Source organism: Centruroides vittatus, unplaced genomic scaffold (genome assembly GCF_030686945.1).
Source record: "Centruroides vittatus isolate TY-2023 unplaced genomic scaffold, ASM3068694v2 contig_165, whole genome shotgun sequence".
Classification (NCBI taxonomy): Eukaryota; Metazoa; Arthropoda; class Arachnida; order Scorpiones; family Buthidae; genus Centruroides; species Centruroides vittatus.
In genome coordinates this window covers 1,062,413-1,075,237 of record NW_027121000.1, presented here as the reverse complement: position 1 = coordinate 1,075,237, position 12,825 = coordinate 1,062,413, and the positions used below count along the sequence as shown (strand labels likewise).

General features: G+C 27.8%; 2 protein-coding genes across 7 annotated transcripts in view; one reads left to right on the top strand and one right to left on the bottom strand.

Moving 5' to 3' along the window:
* LOC136968887 (uncharacterized) overlaps nt 1-12,825 on the bottom strand; it is a 75,080-nt gene that overhangs the window by 15,450 nt on the left and 46,805 nt on the right. The window lies entirely within an intron of this gene.
* The window catches only part of LOC136968886 (nesprin-1-like), an 83,669-nt gene that overhangs the window by 46,105 nt on the left and 24,739 nt on the right, over nt 1-12,825 (top strand). For all 4 annotated transcript variants that reach the window (XM_067262946.1, XM_067262947.1, XM_067262945.1 and 1 more), the window contains 7 exons: nt 1,317-1,643; nt 1,713-2,042; nt 4,115-4,248; nt 9,899-10,070; nt 10,151-10,408; nt 10,478-10,543; nt 12,107-12,412. In XM_067262946.1, the coding sequence (XP_067119047.1) occupies nt 1,317-1,643; nt 1,713-2,042; nt 4,115-4,248; nt 9,899-10,070; nt 10,151-10,408; nt 10,478-10,543; nt 12,107-12,412 (1,593 nt within the window). The remainder of the gene's footprint in view (nt 1-1,316; nt 1,644-1,712; nt 2,043-4,114; nt 4,249-9,898; nt 10,071-10,150; nt 10,409-10,477; nt 10,544-12,106; nt 12,413-12,825) is intronic.

Here is a 12,825-nt window from a genome sequence, read left to right as displayed (position 1 = left end):
TTTTTTTTAAACAGAGACTTAGCCTCAAAAAACCAACTCTGTAATTGAAAATCGTTATTATTATTTTTTAGATTGTCACTGGTGATTGTGAAGACAAATTTTGTATGTTTAATATATTCTTAATAATGTTTAATATTAGCCTTTATATATCCTGATAAATAATCTGGCAGATTGTTTGGCACTACAAATTGAATTGGATTGTTGTATAAATAACTTAAACCTAGTATAAGTGTTGTTATATAAACAAAGCAAAGGAAACCAATATCCAGCACAACAACGTAAGACAGCTAATGTTTAACACGGGCAAAAACGTTAACTGTCTTACATTTTTGTGCTGGATATTGGTTTCTTTCACCTTGTTTATTAAGTATAGCTAGTTTTGAGTCGTCATTGTTTTTATATGTATATATATTCCCTACATACCTCCATTGATACTCGGAGTTATAAATTATTCACTCACATATTGAATATGTGGAAATGGAAATTAATTTGTACAGATCTTATAAGTCTAAAGAAGAAAACATAGCTCAGATCATTCAGATGCTCATAATTAGAAAACAATACGCTCTTCTGATTTGTGAGAATTGTGGATTTGAACTAACTTTTGAGATATTTGTTCAAATCTACAATCATCTCAAAAAATTGTAGACCTATAAATTCCCACTGTCTGTCCTTCATTAATCCTGACAATGGAGTTAGATAAATGAAAATCAAGACCAGATACGAAAAGCTTAGGAGCAGGAGGTCCCAATTAACTATACACAAACTTTCAGTCCTCAGCGGAAGTCACATCATTTCAATTTAAAAATTTTCTCCTGAAAGCAGTTAGATAGATGACCGGCACAACTCTATTGATGACAGGAAAGGTATGATGTACAGGGGCAAGACACTGCTAATTTGAGGTGGAAAACATATTTTTCAAATTTATTTAATTTAAAATATATGATTAAACATTGCAGGCTGGCATTGTGTTGATGATTCGCAATAAAATAATTGATCATTTAATTATTAGAATATTATCTAATAACAATTTTATCTAACTTTGAAATAAATTTTTTTAAATTATTAAATTTTCATTTATCTTACAAATAGAAAAGGAAAAGAATCTGGCAATTTTTGATTATTTAATTTAACATTTTTATTATGCATTTATTAAATATTTAATACAACAATAGAAAAAAATGAATTATTAAATTGACACTTTTTGTAAAATAACTTAATCATTGTATCTGATAATGTACCAGTATTTTTACTAATTCTAAACTGAAGAACTAATTACATCTTAATTTTAATTTCAAATATATTTTCATTAACAGAGATTAAAATCAGAATTACAAGTTAAACACGACATCATCAAATCCCTTAATTTGGATCAGAAAAAGAAGCAAAGTTTACAGTCTCAAAAATTTGCAAGTGGAAAATCATTAAGTACATTAACTATCAGATGGCAAGAAGTTTCTTCAGAAGTTTCGGCACAAATAAAACTACTTGAAATGTTGATTACAAAATGGACGGAGTTTAATCAGATTTCGAATACGTTTAACAAATGTCTCCAGAAACATAAAACTATGATTAATCATATAGAACAGTTAAGATATAAGCAGAAAGAAGATGCTATAAATGATTCATTGAATCAGTTGGAGGTTAGTAACTTTAAATATTTAAAAAAATAATGTAAATTATCACTTATGATTCTTTTGAACACGTTTCAGTTAATTGAACGATCTGCTGAAGAAAGAACAATTGAACTTGAGGAAATAAAAAAGATTGGACAAGCAATTCAAGAAATGAAAAAATATAATTTCATTCAGTCACACATTTCTTATTCAATCAAAGCAAATGAAAGACTTTTATCAGAGTTTAACAGCGATCTGATGAGAATTAAATTATTATTGAAAGAGAAACAAAATAAATGGGAACGTTATCATTTTTACTTGGAGTCTATTAATAACTTTCAGAAAAAAATGGAATATATCCTTATGCAATGTAAAATTCCTGTTTTTCATCCAAAAATATGTTCAACTCGTATTGATGAATTAAGAGTAAGTTGTTTTCAGTATATTATTATTATTATTATTATTATTATTATTTACTAAATTTAAGATAAAATTCATTTTTTGAGAAAAATGACGCGAATAGTTTTTATGACTAAATCTATGCTATATTTTAAAGTTACATTGACCTCCCTATTTTATTCACTCACTTACAGACAAGTAGTTTAATCCCATAGATGAACGCAGAGTATACACCCCTGGCTGTATGAGTACAGACAAATTTGAGTAAAAACAGACTTCTTACAGATAAACAAAATAGTATGGTTAAAAGGCAACATTAGAATGCTGTAGCATCTAAACGTTCAAAGTTTATATTTCCTAATAATTAAATGGTCTAAACTTGGCTAATTATACAAGTATTATGTAATTTATGGTAAAAGTAATGGTTACATTGCTGTCTTATAATTAAATTTAATATGATTACCTTAGAAAAAAATCTGGAGTGGGACTTATACTTGCAACTTCTGCTTATTGTATGGATGCTTTGCCAATGGCATATGTGTACATCTGTCCAATCTTCAATTTCAGATCAATTAATTAATCAAATCCTAACTTGGACTTGATTTTTCTATATGTCTTTACATTGATATACTCAAAATTATTAAAAACTACATCATTTGTGTCATTTGTAGAATTCCTAACAGTTATAACAGCAAAATCTCAACATACTAACACCAGAAAGGAACACATTGTGAGTGAGACATTGTCTTTGAAACTTGTTTTGCAAGAATTTGACAAGCAAATATCTCCAGATCCTGGACAACCCAAACTATTGGTTTATCACATAGCTTCAGGTAATATACTAACAAAATTTGATCCCCTGGGTTAAATCAACAAATCAAATAAAGGCCCAGTGAAAAAATGAACAAAAGTCAAAAATCCTAAAGTGAAGTCACATTAGCTGGTCTTTTTTTGTTTTAATCGAAAAAAATAACAATGACTTTTGAAGACAAGAGATAACTACCCTCTAATTAATTAATATCTCATAAAAAGCAAATAAAAACATTAGCCAGAAATGTTTTAATAATTGTACATAATGTGTTACAATTAAGAATGAACATCTCTAAGAATGAATTCAGAGAAAAGGTCCTTGTTTATCAATAGGTAAGCATAGGTATCTAATACTGTGAACACCACCAGATATACATATAAAAAACGTCTATATATATATGTATGTATGTATGTATGTATGTATGTGTATGTCTGGTGGTGTTCACAGTATATAATTTTTGTAATATTCATATGTGTATATATATATATATATATATATATACATATGAATATTACAAAAATTATATATATAGATGTACTATTTCTAACACAATCGGTTTAAACTAAAAAACATTTACAAAAAATACAGGTACTACTAAGATGATAAGAACTGATGAGGGTACAACACCCAAAAAGCATTTTCTTGTAACTGATATCAATAAAGTCTAAATAATTCATTCCTGTAGTCTCTGTCTGTAAAAAGTGATACTATAGGCTTTGAAGGTTTTAAACATATATATATATATATAGTGTATGTATGTATGTTACAGTCAAAACCCGTTTTTAGTTAGAACGCATTTTAACTAGTTGAAACTAGTTTATACTGGATGTCTTTGTTAAAACCCATTTTGTCTAGTTAAAACTAGTTTTAACTCAAATTCATTTTTGACTAGCAGTAAATTCTAGTTATAACAAAGACATCCAGTATAAACTAGTTTCAACTAATTAAAATGCGTTCTAACTAAAAACGGGTTTTGACTGTAACATATATATGTGTTTAAAAAATTCAAAGCGTATGGTATCAAAAATTCAAAGTTTATATATATATATGATTTAGATAAGATTATAAGTCATTCTTCATCTGAACTTGCGTGACATATACATAAGAAATATCAAATATTTATCTGAAAATCTGCAACGATGAAACAGTGTGTTCTCCAGTGGGATGCACATCTCATGATACCATGATTACATTGCAGATTTTTTAATGAATAAGCATTGCATAATATAAGTACAATTATGTTTTGTAACTCATTTCAAAATAATAACACATGGTTTTTAATCTTTAGTTCGTTCTTGCCGCTATAAATGAAAATCATCAGAACTTGAAAGAATTTGAAAATATAACCATAGACGTAATAAAAGACGTTGATGTAACTATTCAGCTTGAATTAAATGCCGTCTTGGAAGGAACACAAAAAAGGTTTGTCGGTTTGATTGTTTTTCTTTTCATAAAATAAGAAACTTGTAAGTAGAAGTTATCAAATAATTAAAAAAATCAATTCATTTATTAATTTGTTCAAAGTCAATTAACAAGCAGTTTGACTTTTCAATTTAATTAGTTAATTCAATTAAGTTTTATATTTATTTATTTATCAAGTTTCATTTTTTCCAGAGGTTATCAAATACTAATACTAATAAAATTAGAAGATAATTTTGAATTATCCAACCAAGTACCCTATGTACAGTACTTTACCAGCACAGCAGTGAAGTAGATTATTTACCAGCATTTTTGACTACATTCACTAGTCTGCTTCAGGTCTAACTGGAACTTCTTATTTTCAAAAAATGGAATAATTTTGAATTGCAAAAAAGTATGATCAAAGTAAAATATATTGCAAAGTCCCTGAAAGTTATTAAATTTTTAAAAATATAAATTTTTGATTCCAACATGTATACTTATAAGATATGAAAGCATATTGTGCTTTCATGAATAGAGTAATTGAAATACAATAATTTAAAAGTTTTAAGTTAAAAATATCTTAACAGAAGAATATTAAAATTTGCACAAGTTTTAAATTTTAATTAGTTAGATTCATTCATGTAGTTTTAGAATAAATATGATTGATGTTTATGCAGATTTTGTTTATCCAGAATAAATGGGAAAAATTTGAGTTTATCCAGGAATTCTATTATCTATTCACATAAAAACATTTTTAGAAAATATAAATCAATCTATTTTAAATAAATAGAATATATATACTATAAACCTGTGCATAAGCATCATATAAAGTTGAATATTTTTTCTGCAAGGAATCTTTTCTTATTGCATTATAAATTATCTTGGTATCTTATATTCTATATTAATTTCAGACATATATATTTTAACATTTAGTTAAACTTATACAGATGATTTGTAATTATTCAGTATTTAATAGAAAAATAATGTAACTTTTATTGAGTAATAATGACGACGATTTCTTAATTACCATTCAACATTCTCGATTCTAAATACGTTAACTTGATTTATAATATTTTATTAATATTATTTACATGTATAATAGCAATTTGATAAAAATTATCACTGTATTTTAGATATTATTTGAATATTAGTTCCTAAAATTTATAAAGTAAACCTTCAATTAAGTCATTTCATTACATATTTAATAACTTTATAATGTACTACAGTAATTATTAAATTACATATATGTCTTGGGTGTAATATTTTCAAGTTATAATTTATAGATATATAAGATTTAGCAGGACAAAACTGACCAAAATAAGAATGGATTCCTGGAAACTGAAGAGTTTAGAAATAAAAATGCATAGTTGATTCTTATTTCTTATAGACATATTGGACATAAGCCTACTTCAGACACTCATTTCCAATATTTTATCTTTCTAGAAAATTATGTTACTGCAAGAGTACTCACACTATTGTATTAAAAATATAAAAATATCCTGCACATTATTTCAAATGTTGCCAACTCCAGATTAAACTACATGGATTTCTGGAAACATATTACATAGGGTGATTATAAAGTCTTGGTCCATTTTTGTGAAAATGATGATAAAATCATTTGTGTGCAGGTCATGTGAAGCATACTGATCCAAGAAAAGAGAATCATCCAGAAATTCAGGAAGTCAGTTTCTACCAGGGTGAATATCAGATTGTTGGTAACCAAATTCAGGCAAATGGGTAATGTACATTGTTCCAGGAGAATCATTATACCGGACAAAATGGTTTAACATATAGAAAGTGCAATAACAATCTACACCATCAACCAGAAGACTAAGCCGGGTGTTCACTGTGTCACAACCACAACTCCAAGTGTGGGAGATCCTTCATTACAAACTCATAAATGTTTGTAACATGTTCAGATATTACATAAGCTGAAAGAGGACTATACCACTCACCAAGCAATGTGTCAAGATCTCTTGAAGGCTATGGAACAGGAGGATTTGATGATACTTCCATGTATATTAATTCACTCAAACAATAGCAATTCTTTTTTCTTGGATAAGCATGCTTCACACGACTTGCAAACAAAAATTTTGTTACCATGTTCACAAAAATGGATCAAGACTATAATTATATCCTGTATAAGAAGTCCTCATCATGCAGGAACAGAATATGGTGGCTCAATTAATAGCAGTTTCAACACCATACATTCTATGTTGGATGCTCTTGAAAGAGTACTTTAGTTAATTTTACACAGATATAAATGGGAGACATTTTGATCAAATAAAAGCAGATGAAATTGGTAGATCTTTTTCATTACTTAACTTTAAGCTGTCGCAGATAAACTACACTGGTACAATGATGTTTACGATACTTGATACAAAATATACTACTGGAAAAGGAAGCCTACTTATATACATTCTCAATGTCTCCATAACTAATAAGAATAAACCATGCATCTATTACTTCAAGATTCTTATTTTGTGACCAGGAATGAATCATCTCATTTTGTTAGTTTTCTTCTGATACACTAAAGTATATATGTATATACAGGAAAAAGTTTTTAATATTTCAATCAAATTATCTCATGTTTTTTATGGTAATTGAGTGCTATGAAAAGACAATATTATATACATCTAAAAAAAAGTATTGTAATGAATTTAAATTAGGTAATATTATATCTTTAAAACCAATGAACTTATTTGAAAGGCTTAAGGATACAATTATAAATTTATTTTTCTTGTGTCAGCAACTTTTCTTTATATATTTGAAATTATATAAATATATATATATATATATATATATATATATATATATTTTAAACATGCATATCTATGTACTTATCAGTACTATAACAGGAAACTGTAGATCCCTGGCAAATTTCTGTCTGTTATAACTCCATGAGCAAATATCATTATTATTTACTATTCTATAATAAAAAGGAATTAAAAAAAATATTTTCTAACAGAAAATCTCAAACCTATACAGTCAAATGTTAAACCTCATAAACCTATACAGTGTTAACTAACTTATTAAAACTTATATCTAAAAACCATCAGGGAATATTTTGTCTGTGTTCCTATTGAAACTACTGCAGGCAAACATGTGTTCCCTTTAGACAGTTGAAGCAGTTAAGACATCTCAGCTTACAGCTCTGGAGGATTCAGGCAAACAACTCTTCAGGAATTTTTAAAGGATGGTCTTCTTCCATGAAAAATTCCTGAGTGAGGGGCATTCAACTCCATTCCTGTGGAGTTGAATGCCCCTCACTATCCAGTCAGCTCCATTGCAGGCATGGCCAAATTCACAATGGGTATAGAAAAAACTCCTCTTAGTGCCCAAAGGGCAGAAAGAATTAAAAAATAATAATAAATTAAGAAATACAGTTAGCCTGGGATTTGTTGTTATGACAAAATAAAACTGTTTATAGCAATTACTCTAAAGCCATGTTTTCAACCAGTTTTTGTTTGATTGAATGATTTCTGTTATAGTGTTTTTGTGTCCCTTTTGTTTTCAGGTTTTGTCAACTTTACAGAAAGAACTCAAGTGATTTAGCATCTTGATTAAAGAAACTAATAGGTTGTTCATAATGTCTTTTGATAATGGATGAACAAAATGTTTCTCTAGAAACAATGTAAACTGAAAGTGATGATATTAAAATATAGCTAAATAATCAATATTTAGTTAGCTACACTAAAACAGTTTTATTACAGTAACAAACCTAATCTAAAATGTACAAAATAAAGTGTTCTTTATAGAAGTTTCTATATTAAATCTTACATATGCTTTATTACTATTACCAACTTAAATATTTCTTCTAGTTGTGGACTCCTTGCATTGTGAGTCTGTAGGGACATACACATCATAGAGCCATAACACAATAGTCATCATATATATATATATATATGTATATATGTATAAGTTTGCCAACCTGATGGAGATTGGGGACTTAAAATCCCACTTCTCGGACACCAGTGTAAGCTCTCCAACTTTTGGGGGGATCGTTAATCCTGCATCTAAGGTCGTTCGTGTGTGGGTGTGGTGAAGGAGACACAGATGACAAGTATCTTATTAAAAAAAATCATTTATTTTAACATGAAATAACTTACACTATGCACAAAGTTTCTTTCAACAAATAAATGTTCGAATGTTCAGAGCCTCGAAGATGGTTTTCTCTATAATTGCTTGATGGTGAGCTCTGGGGCTGTGGCAAGCGAGGAGAATTGTCAGTTGGCATTGGTGACATGGCTCTCTTGATGGGCACAGGTACGGAAAACTCCGTGCATTAACACACATGTTCTTGCTTCCGAAACTTCTAGGAGGGTCCTCCATCGTGTCCTTCAAGATCAGTATTATCAATCTCTGTTTTCCCTTTTTGTCCATTCTGATTGGTTCCACGATTGTCCCTAAGCAAAAGACAAGACTCGTTTGGGTCCCGAGAAGGTTCGCTTCGGGGAATTTACCCAACACCATCCGCTAACTCTGGACAGAAGGTGTTGATGGGATTTTGAACTTGCGGCATTGTTGTCTAGTCTATGACATCTTAAAATTTTAACGACCTGATATCCCCTTTTTATCATTAACCTTTCCCCCTTTTCAAAATTTCTATGTTCCAATTATTTAGATACAAGCGCCTTGTCAAAGGTCCATCTCTACTGGAAGATGCTCGTTTACATATATTGCATTCTGTTTTACATCAATAGCATTTTTTCTCATTGCGGTTTCATATGACTAGCACAACTAATCCAATCTTTGATTGGTTTTAACAATGGAGAGTTTTTTCTAGTTTTGCTTTAAAAATTTTCTAATATAAATATTTAATTTTAACCCGTTTTTGGGACCTCACATATATATGAAGATTATTGATGATTTCTGATGCATTTATCCAAACTAATTTTCATATGGTTGATAGTTTTGTATTATTAATCAATTACAAAATGGAAGTCATATAAATGAAAATAGCAAAACAATGAGGAGTGATCTAATTCTAAAAATACATTTAGGAAAAATTCTTTTCTTCTTTTTTTTCATTACTTAATTTTTTTTTACATAGTTTACATCATTGTACAGTTTAAAAGAAAACATTAAAAGTTGTAAAGTTAAGTTAAAATTTAAAAGATTTATGTGGTCAAATGTAACATTGCACCATTATAGAATTGTGAAATACAACAATTGATTGGTAATTTTTCCCCATTCCCTATGGTTTACTTACAATCATCCTTTTTATACAATTCACACCGGAGAAAAGTAAACAAACATTAACAAATGGATAGAATATCCATTATTTGAAATTTTCTTTAAAATAAAACTGCTTTGAAGTATAATGTGCTAAAATTATTACTAATGTATATTTATTTAATTGTTCCTTAAAAATCCTAATAATTTAAATAAAACTTTCACATATTGTTTTATAAAAATTTATTAGGTTTTTCTATTTCATATTTGTAAAAATAATTTTCCAATTTCTTTTTAAGTAGAAAAATTTTAAATTTTCATATGTGGTACTGCAGTAGCATATCTATTTTTAACACTTTTAAAATAACTGCTTTTGGCTTTAATTCAAATTCTTCCCTTCATTTCAAATGTGCTGTCGTTGGAATATCTTAATCTAGGTCTTAAGAAAATGTAGTTAATAATTATATTCTGAAGATTTTATTCTTATACATTTTAGTTGGAACCTGCTGACAAATTCTTGCAATGCATTATCGCAACAATACGTTCAGCTTCAACCGAGACTAGCATCTTTGGTTTTGCAGTCAGAAATTCTTAAAAACTGGATTACGGATACAAAGAAGCACATACTACAATTAAAAAATGATCCAAATTCGGTTGAATCGTATCAGGTAAAATGTTATTCTAAAATAACTTTTCATGTGTAAGTTAATGTATATTATTTAATGTTTTTAAATAATAATTTACTCAGAATATAGCAGAAGAAATTAATACAAAACAGAATGAAGCATCGGATTTGGAAAAAGTAGAAAAAGATTTATCCGAAATAGAAATTTTTGATCGTTCTGCATTTAAGATACATTATTTCAATAATAATAAGAAACTATTACAAGACTGTAGCGATACTCTTCGATATTGTTTGAATAATTCAAAACATGTTGCAACAGAAATGAATGAATATCAAGCACAAATATCTCAAGTTTCATCATTTTTAGAAGTTGTAGAAGAGGTCAGAATTGTTTTATTGATAAGAATTAGTAATAGTTTAATTAAAAATTAAATATTTTTATTCTATCAGAAGTTATCTAGAGAGTGGGATGTTTATGATGAAGACAAAATAGAAGAAATAATCAATGATCTTAAAGTAAGTTGTATTTAGATTTATTTTTATGTGGTGATATTGAAGTAATTGATTATTTACTCTAAAGAATTGTATAAATTAATCTGTAAGTAACTATTAAAATTAAAAATATGATTTAATGCCGAATTTTTGTTTATCATAGTAAATACAGTAAACATTCAAAATATTTAGAACTTTATTTGTGAATAGAGCATGCTAAAAAATGGGTCAATGAGTATAAATTACTGTACCTTATTCGTATGTATACATTAAAACAAACTTAAAATGCACAGGATGTATTAAAACGTTATTAATATATGCTTTTAAACTACATTCAACTTAATGCACTTTTGGCAATATTGAATATCTCTTCCCCATCAGTCCATTACATACAGGGCCAACTATATATTAGCCATATTGCCGGATTATTTATCAGACTATATTAAGGTTAATTTAACCATCAGATATATAGCCCAATAAATAATCTGGTGTATTGTTAGGCAATACTAATTGAATCATATTGTCACATATATTGTTATAATGATCGCATTTTTAGCAGATAAAAAAAAAAACAATTATTGTGACATTGTTGCAAAACTAGGCTGCAATTTTTAATCATTTTTTAATTAAAAATATAAATTATTTAAATTTTTAAAATGTGAAAATCACATGAATATTGTAATCTTATCGAGTCAAGTGATATGTTATAGATCTCAGTTTATCATAAGGATCAATTCTTCTATATCAACTTTATTGCTCCATATAGTAAAGTAAAAATTGTAAATGAAAGTCATGTGCTTCCAGTTCAGATCAGAAGTTCATATATAGTTAATTGGGGCCTCCAGCCCCAAGTTTTCCATATCAGGTCTCGATGTTCATCTATCCAACTCCGTTCTCAAGATTAACAAAGGATGGATGGACAACAATGGGAATGTGTAGGTCTGCAATTTGAAAATTGCAGCTAAACTAACAAGTTTATGAATTCAAATGTCAATAATTATAATTGTAAATACTGTAAATATTTTTTTATTGGAAAAAGTAATAAATATCAGAATAGAAAGAATTATTAATTAATAAAACATTGTAAACTTTTAGTAAATACCGTATATTTCCACAGATAAGATGACCTTCAGATAAGACGAGGTATAAATTTTCGTAAAAGTTTTATAGTTTTAGCATAATACTGTATAGCATATACGGAATTATGTCCTATTCCATAATTTTTCGAATAAACAAATTTTATTTTCTGCCTTGCTATTGTTGCAAACGTTTGCACTGATTCGGGCATTTGGGTAATGACCTTGACTATTCACAAAAATGTCGTACGGGCTATTCTATTTTGTGGACATGCCCTACTCTCTTCTAGTAAATAATTACGGTTTGTTCGTCTTTTTATAATGGTTTTAATTTATATAAATTTCAATCTAATTTTTTTGTATCTGTCCTATAAGATGACCCCAGATTTTCGGGGTGTTTTTTTATGATTCAACTATCGTCTTATCCGCGGAAATATACGTTAATTTACAAATGATTTTTTAATGTCTTTATAAGATTTTAAGTTATTGTATGTTTTTTACTTTAATTTAGTTCCATATGAATCAGATTCCACAACACGAAGTCTCCATTTTTACATTAAGCGAAAAATTAGTACAGAATAATCTCTCACGCTCCGAAACATGCCAGGACGTTTTAAATGTTTTACTAAGATGGAAAAGATTTCGCGTAAATATAGTCAAAAAGTACAGCTTAATTCAAAATCAATGGCTGCAAAAACAGGATTTTATTAGAAAGTGTCATTCGCTATTATTGTTTCTTCACGAACTCAGATCTCACCTACGCAATGAAATACCATCGAGTTATGAAAATGTACTTAAAGAATATTGCAATATGCAAGTAAGTTTGAAATTTTTTTTGATGATAATTAGTAAAAGAAACTTTTAATTTTCATTAAAATAATATTATTATTGTTGTTGTTAATAAAATTTCCTTTTCATAAAAACAATTGTAAAGTAATTAATTAATTAATAATAAAATAATTTTTAAATCCAAGATAACTTTACTCATTGGTTTTATTTTAAAAAAGAAACTTGAAAAAGTTGTAAGTTTTTTAACTCTGGACTCTGAACTTTTTCTAATTTAATCATGTTTTTATAATTATTTCTTTGAATGTTGTGATATATAATCATTTATTTATTTAAGAAATTACAAAAATTTTTTAAATATTTTTTTAATTTTTAAAAATAGTACAAAAAATGGGATTTTTTTCTGAATTTACATTAAAAAAACTCAACTTTAATCAACCAGAT